Source organism: Convolutriloba macropyga, chromosome 1 (assembly GCF_964194025.1).
Source record: "Convolutriloba macropyga chromosome 1, txConMacr16.3, whole genome shotgun sequence".
NCBI classification, from domain to species: Eukaryota; Metazoa; Xenacoelomorpha; order Acoela; family Convolutidae; genus Convolutriloba; species Convolutriloba macropyga.
Window position 1 is genome coordinate 28,266,111 of NC_134468.1, and position 27,611 is coordinate 28,293,721.

Below are 27,611 nucleotides of genomic sequence, written 5' to 3' on the forward strand. Positions count from 1 at the left end.
ACTCTTTTGACCGTTCACATTTTGCTTTTTCACCGTTCAAAATAAGGCACAATTGAACATATAAAAGTCTCGAATGGAATAGATTATGCTTTTAACGGCTATCTCGAAGATATTATTTGAATTTTTTACATTTGTCTTCAGTCGTATCAAAATTACGGGATAATCACAATTCTCATTGTTTTTTGGAGGAATAAATGAACCTATTTTCTGATTTGAGTAGATAACAGATTTTTTTTGTGATTTAGGAAACAAATGTTTGAAAAAACGAAAATGAACAATTTTCTCTTCGCATTTTTGTTCATTTTTGTCTACTTGTTACCTAGTTTCGTTAATTACAGGTCACCTATGACAATATTGTTGCCAAGAGAAGGAGCAATTGTACACCATCTAACGTTTAAAGAATTGATTATGAGTTTACAGGCTTCGACACGGGTTTTTCGTCAAAAAAATTAACTAATTTTTAATTTTTTTCTACATTTGACGTTCATTTTGTAGACGTAAGACATATTCGGATTAATTAAAGGTCTCAGAGGTTACTTTCGGACAAACAGACCAAACTACTTAAATAGTTCGTTTTGTAGATAACGGCTTTAATAACTTTGAAAATAATTGTTTTCGAAAAATACAAAAGTTTTACTTTGCCCTTTTTCTCTTTGCCCTTTTTCTCTTTTATTTTTCAACTTGTTACCTCTTTTCATTTATGATATGTCATATACCACAATTTTGGTGTTCGTGAAATGCTCAATTGAACATATTTTGAGGCGCAAAACATGGCTTTACGGCTTCTACAGCGTTTTCTCGCAATTTTTGATTGAGTTTTTTTTGTCGTTTCTTTTTGTTGTTTTTATGAAACGGCATAAACAACTGATCAATGACAGGTATTAAAGCTGTCCTATAGAGGCATAAGTGATAATATTCGTGTGGGATGTTTTCAATTGATATCTAATGGTTTTCATTACTTTGAAATTAATTCTTTTTAAAAAATAAAAGACAATTTGGTAAATTTGCTGTTTTTTGTTCTTTTTGTCTAATTTTTACTGTGCCTTTTTCAGGAGTGGTCTTATTTTTGCTCTATTGAAGAACAAGTCATTTTGTTAAATTTCAGTTTTATCTGACGCTATTTTGACCTTGTAAATAAGTTTTTTTTTAACAAAAAATGGACATAAATTTTGGATGTAATTAATGTTTGTTGTTATTGTTGTTTGATTTTATTGTATGTCTTGAATTGCTTTCTTAATAATGGCTGATCTCATCAATGTAATGCCGCATTTTTGACTCCGCTGAGATGTTGGCGCTGGTGGCCATCTTTTTGTTCATACGCACTTTTGTTTTGAAAAATTCTTGAATTTTTGATTGTTTTCTATCTGTTCCTCATTTGTACATAATTGTACCAAAAATGGGGATGATCGTGGTCGGAACTTTATGTGTAACGCACATTACCGAGCCTCCTTGTCTTAGGTCTGAAACCAAACATTTCTGCATAGTGACATGTAGCATTCCGGCACAAAATTGCTTGTGAAAACATAATTTGCATAATTCTCTAGTGCATTGTTTTAAATTCTTCAATTCGACAAAAAATTTAATTTAACATTTTTACAGATAGCAATTTACTTCACAGGAGAAATAGCGAATCTCACGATGATATCTCTCAATAAATTGATGAATGTTTCTGCATCTCTCTCTTGTGTGATGTGATCGAAATAGCACATGTTCCAAATGAGTTGTCCATTGATAGTAGCCACGTAGTTCATGAACACGTTGCCCAGTACTGTTCCGGATACTCCGAACTGGATGTCATCCAGACAGACTCCAGTGGCACTACTGGTGCTACTGTTGATGGCACCCAAGTCAACGTTGCCCAGATTCGTCAGAAGAAGGTGATGATACCTTAAGAAAATAATGTTACGGAAGCTGCCAAGAAAAGTTGAGTTTCTTATCAAATGTTGACTCCGCTCCGTTTTAAATAGTTTTTCGTTTTCAGATATGTTTGTACTGGTTATAGCTTGTGCTGGTTATATTCTACCAGCTAGGTTGTTTAGGAAGTCTGTTCATTACTTGAACTTTGACTTTGCTCTTTTCTAACATTGACTTCTGTTTTCGATCGGTGACTTCCGTTCGAACATTGATCTTTTACAGTAGCTTAATCTCTAGTGTATAGTAATTGTCAACCGCTTGTAAAATTCAAGGCCAAAAGGTTACTCCGAAATATTTGTTTCACATATCACCCTAATAGTCCCTCCTCCCTATTTAAACTACACACACTCGCCCCACCTATCTACCCCCCCCCCCACCTACCTACTCCCCCCTCCCCACCCGGACGCACACGCACGGCCCCCCAATTCCATACCCCAAAATAGTTCCCCGCATTTAAAAACTTAACTTTACCCGCAAATACTTACCCAAAAAACCAGCATACCACCATGCAACCACCAAGAGCCCCCTTTAAACCCCCGCCCTAAACGCACATACCCACGTTCCTAAACTAAAAGATGTGTATGCATTTTTAAAAGACTTCTAAATTTTAATATTGCATTAAATTTTTTCTGATATTTCCGATATAGTTAATGTTAGTTTAGAGATTATATTAAAAGTTGCAGATTGGAGTAACCCATGATCATGAGGTCACTTTTGCCTGGGACCGGACAGACGTTCCCAGACAGAACCCAGACTAAAAGACCGAAAGTTCTTATACTTTCGTGCACTGGCAACCATCTCTGCGAACGGGATCACCTAACTGAGCAACGTATTTGTTGGATCTGGTTTATCTTCCCAGGTCTTGACGTGCGTTAATGATCAGACAATAAAAACGGAGAGCAAAGTGCGTTTTTATTAAATGGATGAGCTCCTTACTTAAAGTCTGCCTAAAGTCCGATCATGAAATTAATGAGCTTAAGTTATATGACCCATTAGGTCGAGGGGACTCAAGATAACTCCAAACACTTTGTCGGCACATAAAGCTTGTTCAGAAGCGATAGTAACGATTTGAATGCAATTTGAAGCAAAGAAAAAAAAACAAACCTGCCATACCCCTCTGCATCGTGCAGTGCCATGTCCATTACTGTCGATATACTCTCTTTGTCTGAGAAGATCTTCTGTCTCTGATTCCAGCTGCGCAACACCTCGCCAGAGTTGATTCTTGACTTCAGACTCAGTGACACCAGACGCGTCTTTGACCAGAAGTAGTCAAATAATGCTAAAATTACATCATTGGTTGAAAATAGGACATCATTCTTCTCGAACTGATTACGTGCTTTGAAAAGAATCGCAGTTCGAAAACAAAACAAAAAAAATTAAAATGCCTCTTCTGTGTGTTCCCTGGTTTCTACCTCATTTTATCTGAAATCCAATTATTCTTGTAAGTTAATAACTCTTTTGTTTTGAGCTGTCCTCTCAGAATCGTTTCATAGAGTTAGTTAGAAATTTGAAGAATCATTTTCAAGTACAAAACCTATCAAATTATCGTTTTGTAGCCCTAATTTTAAAAGAATCCAAGTGGAGACTTGCATAACAACTTTTGTCCCACCTAGTTTTCAAAAGATTCTTTTTTCAAGCGCAGAAAAATATTTCAATATCATGGAAGGCAAATTGGTTGTTGCCAGTAATAGCCCCTTCTTAAAATACTGGAAACCAAAACATACAGCATACAGACCCCCTTCCCCGCTCATTTATTCCAAAGGGCTGAATAGTTTGTCTTTTTTGGGACCGGGACTGTAATGGGAAAACCACACAAATGATTGATCGCCTGATAGACAGACAGACATGGATCTATTCTGCTTCGGCCCCCAGTATTTTTATGACCCCCAGTTTCAAATTTTGTGTTGTTATATAGCACGTTACTATGTAAAAATAATGCACGTGTGCCTGGGGGCCATAAAACATATATTCCCACTAAGCTGGGGGGGGGGGGGCAGAATAGATCCACAGACAGATATATATCTGTCGAATGTTATCTAACTTTTGTTTGCTGTTTTGCCGACAGTGCACTTGACAGTAAGTGTGGCGAGTGGGGTGGCACAGAAGACCTGCTTGGCCTTTTCTTCATTCCTTCCCCCCTCAGTCGCACTGATCATGTACTTCCTCAAATCCACTGTCACATCCGTGTAGATGTCCACGTTCTCATGGAAGTTGCCTCCTGTAAATTTCATTTTAAATATTGCCAATCAAGCCACTTTGATTGTAAAAACCAACAAGTTGATAATCATGAACGCTTTAATCAAGCACGCCGTTCGACAATTTCAGATAGTAAGATCAACTTAGTTACACAGATTGATAACATGCTAACATGCTAAGATGCAGCTTGAGATCAAATTTGCAGGACCTTACTAGATTATCATCCACCATGCAAGGTCCTTGCACGATTAACAACCAGCTCACTTTACTTTAAATCTTTTCAATGATGCACGTGCGCCTGTTGGACAAATTCGTCCAATAATGTGGGTTATTTACCCTGCATGAGGCTGGACATTGCGATGCTGGCTACTGTGGTGAGAGCAGCAGTGACTGAACATTTCTGTTGTTTGCATCGTCTAAGAAAGTAGGAAGTTTCCTTCTGTGTCAATTTCAGAACCCTAAAACGTTGAGACTCCATACTTTCTCCTTAAATTGTAGATTGCATTCTTCAATTATTACACTTATCCGTGATTTTGGTTCACTTTGGTTCAATTTCCATTGATTTTCAACGACATTGTCTATGAAACTATCACGAATTAAAATTTTGGGCATTAGTATGCCATTTTTGAATTAAGTTTCTCTGATATCCTCAAATACTTCACAAATTTCTCATTCATCTTGATAGTAAAAATGAATTGGGGAAATTTAATTAAATTATTTAGTTGTCTATGATATCATGCTTTTTCCGAAATTTATCGTTGATTACTTCTCTTTGGTCTTCAATATTAAAAAGATTTTGGTTTAATCAGATGATATTAAAAGATTTTTAAAATTGTGTAAAAATTCTATTTTTCTTTAATAAAAATTCATGTTCCAACACTTAAAATCAAAATTTTGATAAAATAAGACATTTCTGGTGATGAAACCCATTCTTACTTTAATTAGACTTTGAATGATCGATTATTGATCAGTTACAATTTTTACCGTTGTTTTTGTTCATTGATGACAAAGTTAAGGTTTGCTAAATTGTAAATGAAACTTCCTGAATGTCTTCATACTTTTGTTTATAGAATCAATATGTTATCACATCGATGGTACCCGAGTATCTTACTCTCGTTGTGCACTGTAGCCGAGAGTAGAGATTTGATGCTTCATTTTTCTAATGCTAAATTTTCGATTGGGATTCGATCGTTGATGTGAATTGCCCCTATTGTTACGAAAAAACCATCATTTAGACATTGATAGACATATAAGACGTTAGATTGACAAAATTGGGGAAGAAGTGCGCAAAAACTTGTCGGGGACAAGAACGTAAAATTTTACATTAGTTTCACACACTTTGCAAAGTCTAATTTAGTGTGGATTGATAAATTACACTTGCTTTTCAATCATTAAAAACATAAAAAAACTAACAAGAAGCGTGTCCGGACAAAACAGTCCTAGACAAAATAGTCCCAAAATCCTACAGATTCTGAGTCAACGCATTAATTAACAAAAGACAATTAAGCTAAACCGAATTGAAAATCAGAGTATCAAAAGTGGGCGGAAAACTAGTTGTTAAACTCAATGACAGGTTTTGTATTAATTGGGTAGCATATAAAAGAGTGCCTCACGAGGTTTGGCTTCAAAATTTTGATGCAAATTGTCAATATGGACCTCATTAAGTCCAACAAAAAATCGGAATTTCTCGTATCTAAAGGTTATGGCTATATTAGGCAGCGAAAACTCACAGATTGTGCATCTTATTGGCACTGCCATATTACAAACTGCAATGGCAGAGTTAGGCTCTGCAAAGAACAAATCAAAGTCATCACAGTTCATAGCCATTTACTTGATCAAGTAGACCTTGAAAACAAAAAATTCCGCTAGGCGTTGAAAGACAGAGCAGCAATGGCTGACGAGACTCCCGCCAAACAAAATTTGCTGCCCAAAAAGACATCAACAGAGATACAGCAGCCAGTATTTCAGCTTAAAACTCAAACCACAGGACAGTTAACAGAACGCGCCAACAAAATCCTCCACTAATGAGTGAGCGAAAGGTTTTGACATTCCCGAGTTATTACAGATGACACATGGTAATGAGAAATTCATGTATTATGACTCAGGGCCCCAAGATGAAAAAAGAATTCTTAATTTTGCGACTCTGCTAGCCATTAAATTGCTCGAACAACCGGACGACTGGTTCTGCGATCTCAACAGCTCTAAACGTCTTATATCAGCTCAACACAATTCACGCTTCGGTTGACGGCGTCAACTTGCCTCTCGTGCATGCTCTTCTTCCAGAACAAAAAGAAGGCAGCTATCGAAAACTACTCAGCTGCCTTCCGGAAACATCAAAACGGTTAACAATCAAATGGCAGTTCAAGACGCATTCCTTCAATTGAAAGATATCGTTCAACTTCAATTTTGTTTCTCTCACCTCGTTCAGAACTAGTGGAGATATGTGGAGTCAGCCGGCAAAACATCGCAATACAACAAAAACTTGGAGTTCCGAGAGCAAATCAGAATGATGCTTTGCACGGATTTCGTGCCAGTGAAAGATGTCATTAAAGCATTTCAAAAATTGCAGTCAACTTGCCCAGAGGACTGTGAGCCAATTTTCAACTACTTTGAAGACAATACATTGGCCGATGCAACTCAGAAACCGGACAGAGACAGAAACCGCGATTTGCAATTCAACGATGCAATGGCCTTGAGCGCATGAAGAAGGGCTGTGCTAGAAAAAACAACTCCATCAAAGGCTGGAACAGTAATTTTGTAAAATTGGTTAATACAAAACATACTTCACTACCCATTTTTTTTTATTTTCTGCCAAAATTTTATAAGTTCTCTTAATTGCAAATTGTCGATCATGAAGTAGCTTTTCATTTTGCCTTCTCTCACGACAATCCATGCCCGGGTTCTCCGGATTTTCCGATCTGATTTACCCTCAATTTTTCAATTTTGCGAAAATGTTTTTCCGTGCTTGAACCAGCGACCGCCAAATGTGCGTCCAGATCACTAACTACTGCGCCACCGTTATTTTGATCTTCCGACTTCAAAGGTTTTTTGAAGATCAAAGTTGCACTTTTTTATATATTTCTAACGAACACTTTGAGTGGGACTGTTGTGACAGGGACTGTTCTCTCTGGGACTTTTTTGCATTTTTGGATTCTTTTTAACTGGGACTGTATTGTCTGTTCAGCAAAAAGAAGTAATAAGCAGTAATAAAAACCACCGTAAGTAATAAACCGCCGTAAAAAAAATTATCAATAGTGAATTATAAATAGTGTAAAGCTTCACTTTTAATTCATCTATAATTCTTAAAATTAAACTGTTAAACTACACTTTTTCTACACTTATTAAGCGGAGAACGAACGATATAATAAACTTATTTTTACACTATCTTCATTCATTTCCCGGTTATATTCGGGTAAAATCTTCAGCCGGGGTAGTGCGTTTGCATATAGAATTTGTTGCAATTTTAAAGGGAAATTAATTATGCAAGGTTCTTAGCGTTAAATGTTAATTTATTGGTGAAACAGACTTTTGGGAGTAAAAAAATTAAACAGTTTTTTTTATTATAATTATTGATCAATCATTAATTGTTCTGATCGGATTTGAATCTTTTTATCCTATCCTAACTTTGAGGCTTTCTTACGTTTGAAACCAAACATACCAATTCTATGAAACCGAAGATACCGAATCTACAAAACCTAACATAACGACAATTTTTTTCATTTAATCAAACGTTTACATTTTAATCAAACGTCTAACCGATACCGACAAAAATCTGTAGAGAGAATGCAATCAGGTAATCTGAAATTTTGTATCTGGCTGGCAGCTGCTTTTAAGCGCCTAAACATCTTTTCTCATTTTTATATGTATGCACAAACATGTAAGGTGCTTTCAAAATCACAAATCGCAATTTATGATTTTTGCTATCAATGAGAGAATGAAATAAAGAATAGTTGTCGGCTAAAAAATTTGCATGCACGCTGTTTGGAGCGTTTAGAGCAAATCGGCATGTTTTCGCTGCGATTAAAATCTGAGAGGATGCAAAAATCGGAAAATTTTGCATCAACTCAAAAATTTATTGCAAGATTTTAAGTCTCTCATATCTAGGGTTTAGATGAGGAATCAGAAATAGACTTAAGATTTTTCTCACTTGACTATGGTCTCTCTTCGTTCTAATTCCGGTGGAACTGCAGGTGAGAAGGAAGTATTGGAACTCTGGTGTGATGTTGTCGTCTGGTACGACTCACTCGCTCCACCACTGTTGATTCCAATTCCACCCCCCGAACCACGAGTGTTGTCAGCAATCCCCTCACAACTATCCTCCTGGGGAGGGGGAGGCGGGAATGCTTTGAGGTATTTCTGCATTGCGGAGAAGTATGTCCATGGTTTGAGTCTGAACTTGATCATGGCTGCTATGGCCAGTTGAGATATCTGTTCAACTGGCCACGGGAGGTATGTGAAACAAACTTGCTTTTCAATTGCTGAAAAGAAAACAGCTGATCTATATTCAGAGCAAGCTTGAGGTAACTTTTGGTATTAGTCTTAATTAGTTAACCAGAATAGTTGAGGAGAGGGCGAATAGTGGCGGAGCACTATACAGATAGACCCCCCCTCCCCAAATAGCGTTTTTATCAGATCAAAATAGCATCTGAGAACATTCCAATTGCGAATGAGATGCTGGCTAGCACATATAGTTTAGTATAATAATATGTGCAAAAATTTTGCTCTCATTTTTTTCATGCGTCTTTCTCAGCAGTTATAACTAATCATTTCTAGTCATTTTTTCTCCTATATTTTTCCTAATGATTTTTGCAGTCATCTACGGTGCTGCCTTACGTGGTGGAATGGAGGATACGATTGAGGTGTATGTCTGATTGCCATTTAAGGAAGAGAGAAGGTACTGCAGCAGGATGGCTGTAGAGGTCCCGTCTACAATGCAGTGACTGAAGCAGATTCCTGAAACACACCAACCATCACCCTCACCCTGGTTTAGCGCAGACCTCAACCTAAGTCTATTGGGGGTATGTGAAGTAATATTGACTAAAAATACACCGACAAGTACTTTGTTAAAGTCGAGTTAGTCTTCATGGGTCCAGATAAGGTCTTTTTATAGAGATCGAGCCTGTCATTTTTTCATAAACACACTTGAGTGCACTTACAGTTACATTGTTTGAACTATTTTAAAATAAAATGCAGGAGTTAAACTTTCTCTCATACTGAGATATTAGTCTAACAGTGGAAGAGGTGGAATTTTACTTGTGGAGGTGGAATATTGAAGGTGGAATGAGTGGAGTTTAAGAGAGAAAATAAGTTGAAAAGAGTGCAATGAAAGGTGGAACAAAAAAAGTTTCTCCAATTTCCTATTTTATGTCAAACCCACATATTGGATATTTTTATTGTCTTCTTCCACTGCAAAACAAGTGCTTTAATTTTCTGCTCAATACAATTTTATGATTTAATTAGGTTAAATCAGAGAAGACTTCGTTCTTGCAACACTTCATTTTTTATGGTTTAGAATTTTGATTAGTTCTATAATCATTGCTTATAATTAACCTGACCGAGTAACCAAGTTGATTATATAATTTTTTAATTTGAAGTTTTATCATAAATGAATTTTCAACTCTTTCCACAAAGCGTAAATTTATTTCAGGAAGGCAAAAGAGTTCACCGTTTCGTTCTTACACTCTTTTGTTTTAAATTCTCTGATATAAAGAGCCACTTGCGCTACTGCAGTCTTTCGTTTTAGATATGAAGTAAGTGTGACGTAATATCCTGGGTATATCGCTTTAATTCCTACCTAATGTGTAGTAGTGCATGTTTCTATCTGGATCATATTCATGAAGCATATGCACTTTCCACAGAACATTCCTAGCTGATCCATTAGTCAAGTGGTTCACAATTCCACCCCCTACCCCTGAGATTCCCCCCACTGCCATAGAAGACGCCTTGGACTGTCGGCTGAAGGAGTGATGCAATAGGTCTGTTATGGTCGGGAACGTGTTCACATCTCTGTGGATTCTTATCAACTGACGCAACACTTCCGATGTTGAGAGTTGCTGCAAATCAAGTAATAATAGCAGAGAGATCTCACATTTACATCAACAAAGTATCAGCTGACTTTGGTGGCAGACACAGGTAGCTCTTTTCGCATTTTTAGACCACGTCTCACGCCACGAAAAATGGCTTTTCATCGATGCTACACCTATTTTTCTATTTTTTCTTTGATTTGTCTTTCATGCAGATCTATAGTCCTTCTGTATTGTTTCAGACCTTGTTGATTAGTTAAGCAAACAGAGAGCTTATCGATTTTCATAGGTCCACCACAATATCAGCAGCGAATTCAAAGGTGCTCTAAGCTCAAAAAAGATAGTAATTACCAGTTTATTACAACGCCAGGAAAACATTTTATTTACATTACCTATTCAGACATGCCAGTTGACTATGGTATTGTGGATTTCAAAATTTTTTAAGAATAATAAGAGCTCAAACTCAAGCTTTGCATGCTGCAAAGAAAAGCATTGGATGTCAGACCACAAAATTTTATTCACTGGCTTTCTCATAAATCCAACAAATTTTTCGTAAAGAACCACAATCTCTTCCCGTAGGATCTTTCTACTTGGAGACTCGCTATTTTAAAATTTACTTCTCCAGCCTTTTGATAAAAAACCGCATTGTAAATTCAGCACAACAAGCTATGCCTGATCCCATATCAAAAAACAAACTGCTTTAACTTTTTTAAAATTTTTTTTTGCATTCCCATCCATTGTGTACGTTTATTGTGTTACAAGGGTACAAGTTGATCCAGTAGCAAACAATCCCTAACACAAATTTAATGAAAACGTTGATATTGACGGCTTGAATTCTTTTGATCAATGGAGAATGAATTATTAAACAAACTACATTCGAACTCCATTTTCTCAAAACAAAACAATGTCAATTCAAATTTTGTTATCAATTTGTAAGTATCACATGGCTTTGTTTTCATTGTGAAACTTTTCATATCCCATTATTTTATACCCATATTTGCAAATTATGTTATTAATTATTCAATCAATGTTGTTTTTGAAGCATTTTGAACTTTTAATTCGAGCGTTAATCAGGTTTTGTTGCAAAATGTGAAAGATACTAATTATTATTCGAAAGAGTTAAGGCAATAAAAGTGTTTTTATTTTCTTTTAATAGTTTCTCAACAGAATTAAAATATTTAATTCCGATGCAGACGACTTCATTTAAAAATTCCAAGTTCCTAATTGAGATTACAAAAAATTATTTGTAATGTCATTGCAAATACTATTTATTAACCATAAACAAGGAGGCTCGTAAATGCGCGTTCGCAATTAAAGTTCCAATAATGCCCATGCGCATTGCAACTTACTTGACAACCAACTAAAAAGGGACAAGGTTATTTTCTAACCTCACATACTGTTCACAAACAACTGCTGTAAGATTATAATATCGTGGTAAACTCAAAGCACTTTATTTTTATATTAAGCAACAATAAGCATGATTAATAAATTGAATCAGATAAAACCTAAACAAGAAAATTCGGTTATACATCACAGCAAAGCAGATAGGACCTGTCCCTAATTGGATTGTCTTGGAAACATATCGAAAAAAAGAATAAAAGAGTTTTAAAATCCAATTAGTTTTTGGAAACCAAAGTTTCATATTGACGACCGAGTCCTTTTGGTCAAGAGAAAAGAGGTGTTAAACAAAAAATATTTGAACTCTATTTTCTCAATACAAAACAATGCCATTTGACTCTTTGTGTTTGAGTACCATTTGGCATTGTTAAATTTGTAAAACTTTTCATATCCCAATTTTTACAGAACCTTTTTTACCCTTCTTTGAAATCGTATCAATAATTATTCAATCAATATTGTTTCTTCAAGATATTTAAACTTCTAGTAAGAGCGTCGACGAGGCTGTGTCAGTAAGTTCGAAAAACAATGATTATTATTGCGAAGTGTCAACGCCAGAAAAGCGGTTATTTTTCTTTGAAAAATTTTTCAACAGAAATTAATTTTTTCTGTCCAACACTAACAGCCTTATTAAAAAATCCAGGTTCCTATTTCAGATACCAAAAAAGATTTCCAATGTTATTGCAAGTATTAATTATTGACAATGAACAACGATGGCTCGGTAATGTGCGTCTGCACATAATGTTCCAACCACACTTATCCACAAATTTTGACCCTGTTGTGAATCAATTGAAGAAGAGATAAGAAACTTTTCAACCTTAACTGTTCAAAAACAATGTATGCATGAGTAAAAATTGTTATAAACTGAAACAATTAGGTTTCTAATTGAATACGCTTTTATTTAAGAAGTGGAATCAGATAAAACCTAAACTAAACAACTTATTAATTAGGACCTTTCGTTGATGTGATTTTCTGATTATGGACCACTGAGGTTCATAAAATTAGGCAAAGTTCCAAAAATCATCTGAAAGTTATCAACTGTTATCAACTGTTATCATCTGAAAGCATAAGTGGACGATTGTTAAATCAGACCAAGAATTGAGTTTGCAAAAAGGGTCCCCAGTCGAGACCAGATGGTTATCTTGCAAGATTCTGCAAGAATCTTGCAAAAACTGCCTATCTTGCAAGATCTGACAGAAAAATGGTTATCTTGCAAGATCTGGCAGAAAAATGGTTATCTTTCAAGATTCTTGCAAGTTCGTTCCGGTCGAGCTGTCCTCTTATTGGCTCTCATTTATGCAACACATTTCATTTCGACCAGAAATTTACTTAAGAATCAGTTGCGTGTTTTTTAAGAAAAAAATAAATTTGAATACATTTTAAATCTGGAAATATTAATTATCTGAAGAAAACAAATTAAAATCTGCCTTTGAGAACAGTTAACACAAAATTACTATCAAAAATTATTTTTCGTCAACTTTATCAAGATTTACAAAACTACACGTCTATATTACCTTTTCTGATTAAAAAATTATGTGTTATTATTCTTTGCATCTTAAACAGCTTTATTTCGTTTAATTTAGCTCCTTACGCTTAATTTTTCTTGCCAATGCCCAACAAATTTGATGCTTAGATTAAGACTTTTCTGATGTTTTTTTAATAATTGTTTTTCGCTTTTTGGTCGATGCGCAAAATATCTGTACATTCGAATATTGCAACCGTTTTAGCATTTTCTTTCCAAGTGTAAGGTCTTTTTAAGTGCAAGAAAGTTTTTTTGCAAACGGCTATCTTGCAAGATTCTTGCAAAACGAACGGTTATCTTGTAAGATTCTGGCAGAACGAATGGCTATCTTGCAAGATTCTTGCAAAAAATGGTTATCTTGCAAGATCTTGCAAGATTCTGGCAGAAATTCTTGCAAGACGATGTATCGTCTTGCAAGATTCTGCCAGATTCTGGCAAAATCTTGCAAGATAACCATTCGAATCCGGCTTGGGGTGACAAGTGCAGTCAACACTCAAGAATTCAGCAAAAATTTACAAAAACTCATTATCATAGCCGAATCCGTGAGCATTTAACTGAAAATATATCATTTGCTTTTTGGACCTCGTTTGATCTTCCCGCTTTAATTGATCTTCTGATTGGACGCTGAATTTTCTCTAATTGGAACAAAAAAGCGCACAAACGTTTTAAAAATGAAAACACTATTACCATCTTAATGCTTACTAACTTTAAAACTCTAGATGAGACCAAATCTGGCTTTGCGATTACTGTGCAACTAATAAAAAAACCTAATTGTTCTTTGTCTAATGCTTTATTTTGCAAAAGACAATCTTGTTCCATTTAAATTAAATCATGCGGTTTTAAAATCAGTTGATTCCGCAAATCTCGTATCCTTTTTAAGGTAAAAACGAAAATCTTTTTTCAACCAATTGTTTCCTTTTTTAAGCAAAATCGGCAAAAGTTTTAATAAAAATTGTTGAAATTGTGAACAAAAATACAGCAATTCTAGGGAATGCTCACATAACCATAAATTTCAATAATTCGGAAAAGTTGAAATTCCAAAAAGTGTTATATTATTTATGCCTTTTAAAAAGATGTGCCTTCAAATCAAAGTGACCTCACTTTTTTTCAGCGTTGAATCATAGTAAAGTTTTTTCTGTATTTTAATCTTTCAAGTGCCATGTTCACGTCAGAATATTCAATAGTCGGAGACAGATATCAGACAACCTAGATTGCCTGTTGTTTTGAACTATTACATGCTAGACTGTGGCCTAAATTCGCGGAACATAACGTAACTTAAATGTAACTTTAACTACATTTAAGTTAAATTAAAGCTAATTGTACGTAAGATAAATCGTCGAAAATAATTAAAACCAATATTTCCCAATTGTGAGAGGTATTAAAAACGGTATTGACGTTAGCACTACGAAGATTTCAGTGATGAAAATTGGGTTAGAAAAGCCGCTGCTCTTAAACACTGCCACAATATAATACTGTTTTTCACGTTTACCGTTTTTCTTGTCAGCTGTCTCAAACTCACTTTTGTCTCAAAATTCACTAAATTTAATTTTAGTAAATTGAGTTCGGCTGATGAAAAATGTATCTTGAAAAAGAGTAACTTTCGTGATCTCAAGATATGTTAGATGGTCTAACAAAACACATCTGTCATGAAAATGTCCAGCATGGGGTTCGAACCAGAACATTATACCTGCAAACTGTTGAAATGATTGAAAAGTTAGACAAACTGCATATAAACTCCGGGCACCTCATATAGCGCATTCCAATTCCCGTTCTTATTCTAATATCTCTTAACTTTACGTTAAATAGGTGGAGCAGTTTTTAGCTATTGCCATCTCTCGTTTTTTCTTCAACACAAACACAGACTGAGGTTTCTTACTTTGCTATTACATTACAGCACGATAAAATTGTTTGAAAGCTCGCTTTAACATAAATTAACAATGTTCCTTATCAGCTAGAAATTATTGTTAAACACAAATATAGTCTTATTAGGGTAAAAAGATAACAAGGGGCCTCAAATGCGCGTTTGAACATATTGTTCCGACCCTGCTTATCCACAATACGATTTAATTGTCCATCAAATGAATAAAAGATTCCTGTTAAAAGATTCCTGTTAAATTCTAATCCGGTTAAAAAAATTGGTGTATGAGTAAAATTATCATTATATAATTAAAAATTTTTTGTTTAATTAATGCCGCATTACGGGACCGATGAGAGCTGCCACAAATGAGACTACGAGAAACAACAAACAACTAATTGAAAATACCTAAATCTATCTAAAAATGATATCCAGAAGAGAAAAATATCTGAAACACTAAAAATTTGTTTTTTTTTGGATTCAATCTAGCATGAGATAAGACCTAAGCTGAACCGAGGGGACATTTCTTTAATGAGATGGGGCAACAGGTCAATAAAAATGTTAAAGGAAAACTGATTTTTGCAATGGGTTTTGAATTTATTTGGTATCAAAAGAAGTTAACAGTTTTGATTTCCCTCTTTTTATTCTTCCGTTGGTCGACTTGTTAACTAGTCTCCTTATTGGCAGGTCCCGTCTGCTTTTGTATTGGAGAAAAAATTAACGTGTTATGTTTATGTTTCTTCCGATACTAATAAACTAAAAAACCCAAATAAATCCTAAACTAAATAATTCTCATTTTTTCTCACTAACAAGCAGATGGGGCCTGTAATAAAGGGGACTAGGTAAAAGGTCAATGAAAAGAAGAACGAAAAAAGATAAAGGGGCAATGGGACCTGACATAAGTGAGACGAAGCTATATGGCTGAAAACTGCCAAATACAGACAAAACAAAAAATTAACAAATAGCTTACAATAACACACAGTTTTGAAGCCATTCGAATCACAGATATAAACTAAAAATCTTATAAATGTTAAATTGGGCCTCATTGGAATATCAATGTGTCCCGTTTTAAAGGTGCTACGCAAAAAGATAACAAGAAAAACAAAATTATTGATCATTAACAAAAACATTCATTTTTTTAAAAAGATATATAGTGTAGGCGCGGAGGCATCGATTTTAAAACAGAACTAATACAGATTGATGTTCGCTTCGCAGGAAGTTGGATTGTACGTCTCATTAATGAGTCTAAACTGAAAGTTCACAACAAGTAGAACAAAATGTTCCAAATTGGATTGAAATTTTTGTTAACATATTAAATTTCAAATATACTTCAATAGGAAACAATGAGACATGAATTCCTTAGAATTTGTCATACGAGTATAAGAAGAGCATAAAAGACGTCCGAAATTCGAAATTCGATTTAAAAGTTTTGTGAAAACTGTCAAAGCCATTAACGCCGTAAAATATTCTTTGAAAACAATTTGCGAGCTTATTGGCCTCTTTTCAACACCAGTTGGACTACTCGTAGTTGTCATATTCTGAAGAGGGACTAAAAAAGAACAAATGAATATAGGCAAATATTAACTAATCAAATATTTTTCGTTTCGCAAACAAACTTTTGCTCTCAAAGTCAGAGAAAAATCACTTCAAACATAAAGCAGGTTACTCTGTGTCACTGTGGATGAGATGATTTGGTCTTTATTTCAAAGGAATATACACAAAGGGGGCTGAAAAATATTGTTTGCTGCGTTCTTGCATTTTAGAGTCTGAATGTTCAAAAACATAGCAAATTTTCATTAACAAAATTGGGTCAAGCTGTTTAGCAACCCTCTCCTCTTTTTATGTGTAGAACCATTAACATCTTCGTAACATTCTTAACAATTTTTGAGCAAATTATTGTGAGAAAAAACAACCCATAGTGACTGAAAATACACCGCGTTTTTACATTGATAACATCGTGGAAAAATAAAGTACAGAATTATATTTTTAATTTGCTCTCTACGCTTGATGAGCTTCCTAATGATACCTCTACCTACTAATGACATCTTTCTGAGAGGAAAATATTGCTTAGTCAACATTGACTAAAAAACAAACCTAACTGAGTTTACAGTTATCCCCCTCATTAACTGGGAGTTGGAATGATTATTTCCCAGGAATCTTCAATAATGCTGCTGCTATATGAAATTTTTGTTTGCATGCAATCTTGCATTGAGTTTTCCTGGAACTTTTTTTTCTATGGTGGCTCAACAGTAAGACTTTCCATCAACAATTGCATTTTTTTCAAGGCAAAATTTTGTGGTAAAAACTACTTTGCTACATTCTTTCTCTCGAAAAAAAATAGAAAACCTCCCTGTAATTATTCATTTTATGATATGCAAAATCCATTGCCCAGATTTCGATTGAATTCACACGTTTTGCCGTAGACGCTCGTTTGAAATTTTGTTCAAAACTTCTGATACTGTGAGAATTGAAAGCAGTGAGGCTTCTCCACGTTTTCCGATTTTTTAACTTTCTGTACAAAGATGTTTGTTATATTTGTAGATTTTGACGAACTCAACCTTTTGAAAGCTTTAATTTACCAGTTTGTAGTCCTTTTTTGTGCCGTACTTTGTGGTTGGCAAACTAGGTTCTAGTGGCTTCCTTTGTTCTCGTATTATACAACATTTTTCTTTGCTTAATGTTTGGACAAAGTTTGATTTAAAAAAGCGATTTTCTGCATTTTCAACGATAGAGATTTTTAACACAAAGTTTAAAACTCGATAAATAATTGGGAAATTGAAATATGAACCGCTTGATGGGTTTCCTAATGATAAACCTAGTGACGGGTTTCCTACGAGGGCAACAACTATTGATCAACATTGAATGAACAAAAAATCAAAGAATAACAATCCAATTTGAAAATTTATTTTAACCCCCCTCATTAGATTGGAGTCGTGAAAAGTTTTTCTCAGAAATTTTCATAAATGCTTCTGCTATATGAAAATTTCTTTTGCAAGGAATCTTTCGTGGAATTTGTTAGACACTTTCTTTTTATGATGACTCATCAGGAAGATATTCCATCCACAATTGCATTTTTTATGGCATATTTTAGTGGCGAAAGTCTCGCTCTTTTTATATATCAAAAGTTGGGGCAGACGATTTTGTCATTTTTCAATTTATGACGTGCAAAAGATCCATGGTTCATTGACTCGAATTCGCCTGATGGTTCATTCACTCGAATTCGCATGATGTGTTCAAAAATTGTGATAGGGAGAGAGAGAGAGAGAGAGAAATTTCGAATTTTTTTGCTTTCTGTACAAAGATTCCTTTGAAAGCTTATTTTTACCTGTTAATAGTGCTTTTATTTTGACGTGGTTGGTGGACGGCAAACTAAGTTCCATGGATTCGTTTGTCGTTGTATAATACGACAAGTTTCTGCTTACTGTTTGTTCATAACTTTATTTAAAAAAGCGATTTATTGAATTTTTCACAATAAAGACTGTTGACACAAAATTTGATAACCCGATAACTCGATTTTCAAATTTCGATAACTCGATAATCATAACTCAATAATTCAATAACTCCTCGGAAAAACGAAATACAAAAATATCATTTCTATTTACTACTCTACGCATGACGGGCTTTCTAATGATACCCCTGGCAACCCTCTACGAAGAAAATACCGATCGGTCAACGCTGACTGAACAAAATAAGAAACCCAGTTGAGCATATAGTTCCCCAATTACTAAGGTGGGCTCGGAACAACTATTTTTTTAAAGTTATGTGTTTAGGTATATCACTTTTTGTAAGATAATTTGTAAATACTTAAGAATGGTCAGTTGATACTTAAGAAATACCTTAAACCTAAAAACGAATCTTCTGAAATAATTTTTTAGTTGTTAATATTAAGCAATTGTATTAAGCACTGCAATTAGCAATCGTATCACATGGCACCAAACTACTGTTTTTGTTTTGGTGCTGTTAAATTTACTGCGTCTCAAATCAGTGCTTTAAATTCGATTGTTTTTCCCCGCACTTGTCGTTTCATCCTACTGCTTTTCGATTTGCAAGTTTTTCCAAACGCTAGGTTGAGTAGGAGTTTTCCTGCGTTGTTTGTCGCACAATTAGTTTCAATTGCAGCATTATCCACCACATAGATTATTCGCATCTATCGTGAAACAAAAGTTGAACTTAAAGGATTGCCAAATCAGGCAGAATAGCTTTCTTCTTTTGGGTTCAATTTGTTTTAATTTCTGATGGTCACTTAAATTTCAGAAATTGTTCAAATAACGCGTGCTGCGATATGAAAAGTATGTTTGCAAATCAACTTTAGTTGAATCTTCAAGGAAACTTTTTTTCTATGCTGTCGCTACAAGGAGACTTTCCATCCCCAATTGAAAATTTTTTGGGCTTAATTTTGCGGCGATAAACTACTTCGCCTCGTTTCGCTTTTTCTGTCAAACAAGAATTGGAGTAGACGTTTCTGTGATTACTCAATTTTTGATTTGCGAAATCCATGGTAACTGCACTCGATTTCGCTTGGATTCACACGTTTTTCCATAGGCACCGTTATTCATAAGTTTGTTCAAAAGTTCACTCGGTTTCGCTTGGATTGGCACGTTTTTCCATAAGCACCATTATTCATTAATTTGTTCAAAAATTTGAGAGAGTTACAGCATGCTAGTTATCCACTTGTTATTCGAATGTCTTTTTTCATTTCTGTACAAAGATAGTTGTAGATTTTGACAAAATCATTCATTTGAAAACTTCAATTCAGCTAATCGTAATACTTTCATTGTGACATACTTTGTAGACGACCAACTCGGTTCTAGTGGCTTCTATTGCCTCGTATTAAATGACGTGTCTCTGCTAAATGTTCCCATAACTTCATTTTGAATAGCCATTTTTTTTTGCATATTCCACCATAAAGATTGTTGGCATCAATCATGAGCGGAAAAGTTGACGATTTCCAAGGGTTCTTTCAAAATCTGTGAATAGTAGATTATTATGTTGAGTACCAGAGCGAAAAAATTGTTCCAGGATGGTGAATATTTCGAGATACGACTTCAGAAGATTCGTCTTCTTATTCACTCTGACAAAAAAAACCTTGACATTAGAGGTCAAATTGTCGCTAGGTACTGTTTTACATAACACCCCGGTAGAGATTGTTAGTATCAACCACAAACTTAAAAATGTAGAAATATCCCCGTTACATAACACCACCGTACAGGTTGTTCGCGTCAATCATGAACATGAAGTTGTTGCTGCCGAGGAATTTTCACGCCGTTTTCCGTTAAATCCCTACTCCGTTTTGAAATATATTTTAACCCTTCAATCTTCAATCCTTCGTGGGCTCAATTTTTGCTATCTTTCTCTAATATCGCGTGCCCAATATTGGAAGTCCTTGGATAAATACACACCGCATCTTTTAGATCTTTCAGAAGTTAATAAACCAATTGGTAGTTGATTAAGGAAAAGATGATAAATTTCTTGAATAATTGAGTGAACATCAATATCTGTTTTATTTATTGTGTATATATGTATCATATAGTCGAACTTGAAAAACGATAATTGGAAATAGAGACAAGTCTTTGAAAATAGTAACAGTAATTCTTTGAAATAAACTGCTTTGACATCAATTTTGATTTTTTTATAGAGCATGATACCACCGTACAGATTATTGGCGTCAATCACAAAAAGAGAAGTTAGACCTCGATTTCAGAGACTCACTGCCATTCGGCATAGAGAAAATCTACCAAATTTTAAAACGTTTGCAGCAATATAATCACCGAAGACAAAAGTTGAATGGAGAAAAGCAGAATTTGCTGAAAATAGTTGTAATAAAACATACATTAGAGTTTTTCTAAATTGTTCTATGCTTGCTGAAGCACTGATTTCTTGACAACAAATTTCCATAGAAAATAAAGTATTAGAAGGTATAAAGCACAGGAAACGAATTATAATCTGTTTCCAGTGTTATCCAACTCCAGTAGTCGTTTCAGCTTAGAGCCTGATATAAACGTAGATCCAAATATTGGGTTTTGAGAGGAAATAAAGGAGTTATAAACACACCCAAAAATAGCTCCCATTTTATTCTTATTGTGCGGACTCAGTTGCACAATTTAGGGTAAATTCTTATCAACTTTCGTAGACCAAACCATTTTATCTATGCAACCGAATGTTTAATTGCGTTGCTTAAAGTGTGAAGAGTTCGCGTTCAGGCGGTTGGAGTTTGTAGAGAATATTGGACTCAATTGAATGGTGGATATATTCCAAACAAATACAACTAAATGCTCTGTTCTGTTCTCAAGTTTACCAATTCTGCCCATTTTCCTAGAACTTAAAGACTTGCCCGGCTATTTCGTCACTATTGAGCATTCAATTGCTTTCTTGCTTAAAAAATACGTTGTATTATATTAATGAATCCACACAAATAAAAACATGAATTCCGTTTTTGATTTGATTTCAAAGATATGTCCTATATGGTCAGATATGGTAGCTCTAACATCAGATATGGTAGCTCGATAGATCAAGGACAAAACGGGAACGAACACTTCAGACCGTGAAACTGTTTAATACTTCTCACCGAAGTAGCTATTGGACCTTAATACTTCAAAATCTGAGATATCCTAAAAACTGGGAACAAGAATTTAGTAAATCATAATTGGGTAAAATGACACCAAAATGAACTGATAATCTCAGTGGTCTCTTAATATGTGGACCACTGATGTAGCACCCGTTGCTAATGTTTGAACACGTTAGGTTGAATTTTTTCTCGAAGAAAAAGTCAAAACCAGAAAATTCTAGAACCGATAAGAAACTTGACAAGTGCTTGTAAATTAACCTTGAAGTAAAGCACCCCAGAGGTACCCTGGGGATCTGCGCTATCACAAGTTCCGATGCCCATATTCAAAATAGGGTGCTGCTGAATGACACCCTCGAATGTGTTCACCCAGTCACTCATTTTGAAGTCCAGCTGTGAGTTGAGTCGGACTATACAGCCTATAGTCCCGTCTGAAAAGTCGGAGTAGTACTTCATGCCCAACTCTGCCTTGCCAAGACGTCTCACACATCTTCGTTCACACCGACACTCTGGGTTCTCCACTGGCGCTAAAACAGGCGGAGCTTGTTTATAATAAAGAACAAAAGTGATATGGTGTTGTGGACTGTTAGAAGGTTAAGAGAGAACAACCTAATGTAAATTGTGCATAAGATAAGCTTGACAGCTTGACAAGAAGCTGTACTTGTTTAACGTATACTTGGCTAGAGAAAACAAGCCTTAAGGAACAAGAAAGAACCTGAGAATGGGCTATAAGAAATGCCCAAGTTCGAGAGCTTTAGACCAGTTGGTGAATGGTTGGCACACTATGCTTGCAAGTAAGAGATGCTGGTTGGAATCCAGTACTGGTCCATTTTCACAGTATTTGCGCCTGCTTAGACCTCCTGATAGGGACTAGAGTTCAAGGTTGTTCAAGAAATAAAATTCAAACTGTAATATACCTGATTCAATCTTCAATGAGCTAGCTACCTATGATTATTGGATGGAAGAATTTTCAATATGATCATTCTTTCATCCATACATGGACTAATTGCTAAACAACGATGGAAGTTCGCTGAACCATGAAGAAATAAAATATAATCTAATGTGACTTCAGCCACGGACAATTTTTGTCGACAGGACGTCATTTTTTTTGTTAAGATGACGTCGATGTTGAAACTTTGTATTTCATTATATTTTACAATTAAATCGGTTTTTTCTTTCAATTCCATCAAAATAAGAAAATATCATCAAGAGTTTTTCGAAAAATTTTATTTTGTTGTTCGACGTAGCTTTTAAATGTGATAGGCAAATAAAGACTTTGATTGCAAGATATTTCAACTACATCATTCAGAAAAATGCATTATTAAAATTAGCATTTTATAAAGCAGAAATTTTTAGTTCTTTTGGAACGATGTAATATAGTCCACAGGTAACGGGACCAATTGCGCAAATCTACCCGGCAATTTTGTTTAACCAAATTTACAAGTTACTTTCGCAATAAATTCTTAACACAACAATGAGGTGTTCAGTTGCTATATATTACATCGTTAAAAACGAACTCAAAATTTCAGGTTAAAAAAGATGCTAATGAGAAGCTTAGGATTTAAAAAAGTCGTCTAAGAATATAAGGAGTAACAATACGAAAAAAACAAAGTTACAATAATTTTTGTTTTACTTGCAGCGAAAAGAATTTAATAATCTCCATTTAATAAGATGAGTATGTCTATGGGTCTGCAAGAAATTTATTTTCAACCAACCAAAGGAGATGAATATGGATTTAAAAGAATTATTTTTTTGTTATTAGAATTATTTTAATTTTTTTTGAAAATGGTTGCGAGGTCTTCTGTTTTCAATATTTCACGGAAAACATGAGCGCTTTTATATACGGCTTTTAGAATAATGCGACAAAGTTTCTAATGCAAAAATCTAATGAAGCACAAATTGTGAGTGAGGAAAAAGTTATGAAAATAGCCAAAAAATGATTTTTTACAACATTCAACAATTTGACGTTGGATACCCCTATTGACGAGACCGATACAATGGGTAAAACTTTTGTAGGAAATGATAGTTTTTGATCGGTTTTGAGCGTTTTTAAGAAGTATTTTTAGATTTTAAAGAACTGATGGTTTTTGATTGTTTTCGATCGTTTTTGATTGATAAAGTTTGGAAACGATTGTTTCTGACATGCTTTTTAGAAGACTGTATTTCCCTATATTTTCTTTAGGAAACAACCGTTTTTGCACGTTTTGGAATGTTTGATTTCAACCACCGCAAAGATCTTCGTTCAAAATCACAAATACGGATTTTGTAACCCTGCTTGAGATAATATTGCAGGAAAGTAAGTAAGAATAGCTGTGAATGCGTTGGAAGCGATGAAAAAATTGCCACTATGAATCGCAAATCTTGCCACAAAAAATCGCCTAAGGTGTGAAATATCGTCACCTCGAAAATATTGCAGAAAATTTAAGGATAGCAGTGAAAGCCTCGAGAAACTGCAAACCGTACAAAATTTAACCGCTGAGTTTTCACCTTCTTCATTCCCATATTTTTAATGAAACCATGTAGGAAAAAAGTTTCTCGTGTTTAAGAAACGCTCAGCAATGGTCTTTTTGTAAATAAAATACGCTCAAAAACGGAGATTTCTTAGTTTTAAGAACGCCCAAAACTGCCAAATTGTGAAAAACGCTCAAAAACGATACCTTTTTATGTCAGACAACGATCAAAAACAAATTTTTTAAATGTTTTTGATAAAATTTCAACTGGTGTAGTCGCCGGACTTAACCAGCGATAAACCATTTAATATCCTCCAACTGTTCAGCATTTATTTTGATTTTAAGGGAAACAGTGGATAATGAAGATAACAAGGCTCTATAAAGATAGAACTGCAAGGGAGGAAAATGAGGCCACTAGTGGTGCAAAACGTGATGGCAGCAACTATAAAATTTAGGCAATCAGTTTGATGGACATTTGTCACTAAACCTTAGGTCACGAAAATGAAGTTTATTATATGTACGTTTTTCAACTATGACCGAAATCGAATTCAATTTGATTACTGTACCTTCTGACTTTATGTTTTATTCTTTATGAACTTATTGAAAAGAAGCGAGAAAAAAATGGATCCTCAAGTTCATATACCGTTTAATTTATTAGAAAACTCGCTCAGACTTTAATGAATGTGTGAACTAAAAATGAAATGGTTTTTTTAAGTGTTTGCGATTGTTTGATATTTTTGATCTACAGCAAGAAAAAACGATAGCAGGCTTTAAAAAGCTTCCAAAATTCTCCTTCTTTTTGCAGTTAGAAAACTCGTCTATTTATGTTTATAAAACAGCAGGACAAGTCCTGTTTTTCAATACGAAGAATTGAAAAAAACTACCAGACTGACAATAAAGACAATAAACTGTTTTGTAAAAACCAGCCTCTGATGGTATTAGAGCACACGAAACAACAGACATAAAAAGACAACAGACGGAAGAGCAGAGAATCGCTTTAAGAGAGTGTTTTCCACCAAATTTTAGAGTTGAAGTTTTAGAAAAAGAGATAAATACTGATATTTTGAAACAGTTAAAACTATTCAACGTTCAAATGTGAACAATTCGGTTAATAATATCGCTAAGAGTGAAAGATAGCAAAGTAATTCACAGCCAATGTTTGCAAAAATATTGTGTCTGAGCATAAAAAACCGATAGGTGCACAATGGAGATGCAAAGTATTTCAACTTTCATTGGAGCAGAGGGCTGATGAAATCCATTAATTTTGAGAGTAAGCAAAAATATAGTTAAAAAACAACGACAAATACTAAAAAAACGGTTTTTTCAAAAACAGTGTCAAAGTTGTAGAAAAACAGCGATGAACTCAATACATAAAAGAGTTTCACATTTAGCTTAATAAAAAACTCAGTCGGATCTGTCATTATAGAGACTAAATGGCAAGACCCGTTTTTGCTCAAGCAATAAGCCCGAATTTCAAAGATGGCAAAAAGAACAACAGCTGAGCGCAAAACTGAAATTTATTCAAAAAATCTAATTTCAAAGTTACAAAAACAGTTAGCTATCAATCTGAAGTTGGTTGATCTATGCATTGTTAGAAAATAAGAAAGTAAATAAGACCTATCTTTACTGAGACGAACTGATATTACTTCAAACAGAAAAATAAATGGGCAAAATTCAGAAATTCACTATTTTCTTTATGGAAACACACTATGTCAAAATCATTAAAAAATTTTAGCTGTCAGCTGCAAAAATTGAATATGTTCGATTCTGTTTTTTTTTGCAAACTCAGTGGAACTTGTTATGAAAGCAAGTAATTCAAAAAGAAGCAAAAAGAATAACAAATACAAATGAGACACGGAAACAAACACTAACAAAAGCAAAGAACTCTGAAATCAAAGAACTCTGAAATCAAAACACTCTGAAAACAAAAACGAACTTTTTAGAACAGAGAACTCTGAAGCCCTAAAAACCATCAGCCATCCATTCAGGGATTTAAATAGCAACTGCTAAACGTGCGAACAGGTGTTTCATCCTTCATAGAATTCGAGAAAACTCAGGAGCAAAAACAGTGAAGAAAGAAGTCTGAGTTCAGAGTGCAGTACGTGGAAAAGGTTCTCATACAACTACCGAAAATTAAATCGCTTAAGATACAATCTCTTACTCTACCTAAATAAAAAGCAAGTTGAAAAAGTGCATGCTTTAAAACTATTCGTTTTCTTGCTCTCATTATTACTCCTGCTTGACTAAAATAACCATTCTAAATCATACTTTCATTAACAAGAAAAGGTCAAAAATGTTTGAACAGATCTTTAAAAAAGACTAGAAAATTATCGGCCTGCAAAATATATATCTACATTCGATTCAAGACACCAATACGACTAACAAAAAGAAAACATGATAAATTCGATTTTTAGAAAAGGAGGAAGTTAAAATCTGATTTTTTAGGATAGGATTCTACTCATACTTGGCCTGTATGGGGATAGCTGAGAAATTGTACCTTGAATATCTGTGATGGCTTTGTATGCTGTGTTCACACAGTAGGTAGCGAGAACTGAAGCTAAACCAGCCATCTAATTTTTCATTAAAATGCTGATTGCAATGTTAGATTAGATTGATAATTTTAACTGACGTTTTAAATCTATTGCAAGTTCATATTCAAACATCACAAAATACATGTGTTAAGTTTCGAAACGCGTGAACGGTTCTAGTTCTATAAATATGAAGAATTCTACAAACTAGCAAATGCGTGATAGCAGCAAAATTCGAGTTTGGTTGATGCTAGTGATGGTTAGTAGTGGCAAATAATCAAATAAAGCCTACTAGTTATGACAAGTTGAAACGGACGGCCGTTTTGATGGTCGCAAGGGCAGCAAATATAGTGAAAGTTTATTTTATAAATGACTGAATGTTACCTGTACATATTTATGGCGAAATGATTTGGCGTCGTGGTTAGTTAAATCAGTAAATTTGACTGTAAATTGGTAGATGTTGTATATCTGAAGCACAAAACATATCCTTCTTAATGCTTTTAAACTCAATTAAATACTTTTGATTATACAAAAGTTGGTGGTAATTTTACACGACCATATATGTGAGACATAATTGTTGAGACCATATTTGATTTGGCAACCATGTAAAATCATATATGGCTGTTGTGATCTCCCCGTTGTGATTCATATGCTAAATAAGATTTCTTGGCTAACTTTTTTGCGAGAGAACGAAAGTTCCAGGGGTTTAATTTTGGAACAGTTGCAACTTTTTAATGTTGCAACTTCTGATTTTATCAATGAAAAATTCCTTCAAAATTTAAATAATTTAATTTAAAAAAATGAAGAATAACTGAGGCTTAAAACATTTTTACATTTCTTTCCTTTTCACGATTTTTAAAGTGGTGTCATAAAAAGAAAAGAGATAATGCCTCCCTTCAACGACATGTCAAAATAAATTTTCAGAAACATTTTTTAGTCCGACCATCATTTCAGTCCGACATCAGTCGAGACACTTCGAAGTCTAGTTGAAGAAATGAGGATTGATTCTTTTCATTTTTAAAATTTTTGCGCAACTAATACGTGTCATGTTGTCACATATCAAAATCTATATAGCCCTTTTATGCCCTTTTATGCCTCAAGGTTGAATTATGCCGTATTTAAAATTCATGGAAAAAGATTTTTTTTAAAATTTCTGTTAACAATAA

The 27,611-nt window shown here is 34.5% G+C and overlaps 1 protein-coding gene across 1 annotated transcript; it reads right to left on the reverse strand.

Moving 5' to 3' along the window:
- Positions 1-1,527: 1,527 nt before the first annotated feature.
- On the reverse strand, positions 1,528-26,728 carry LOC142347936 (uncharacterized). Its single transcript, XM_075399104.1, has 9 exons — positions 26,415-26,728; positions 21,729-21,994; positions 9,905-10,163; positions 8,944-9,063; positions 8,258-8,588; positions 4,447-4,568; positions 3,956-4,132; positions 3,019-3,193; positions 1,528-1,887 (listed from the first exon to the last, which is right to left on the reverse strand). Exons 1-9 carry the CDS (start codon positions 26,485-26,487, stop codon positions 1,608-1,610), a joined length of 1,803 nt encoding a protein of 600 aa, XP_075255219.1. The 5' UTR covers positions 26,488-26,728; the 3' UTR covers positions 1,528-1,607.
- Positions 26,729-27,611: the final 883 nt, after the last annotated feature.

What these genes read in the sequence shown, in the direction of transcription:
- LOC142347936 (XM_075399104.1), bottom strand. Translation starts at nt 26,487, where the DNA reads ATGGCTGGTTTAGCTTCAGTTCTCGCTACCTACTGTGTGAACACAGCA. An exon ending in AGCCATCACAGATATTCAAG is followed by an intron (nt 21,995 to 26,414) that starts GTACAATTTCTC and finishes CGCCTGTTTTAG; the next exon opens with CGCCAGTGGAGAACCCAGAG. An exon ending in CGAAGAGAGACCATAGTCAA is followed by an intron (nt 4,569 to 8,257) that starts GTGAGAAAAATC and finishes TCAACGTTTTAG; the next exon opens with GGTTCTGAAATTGACACAGA.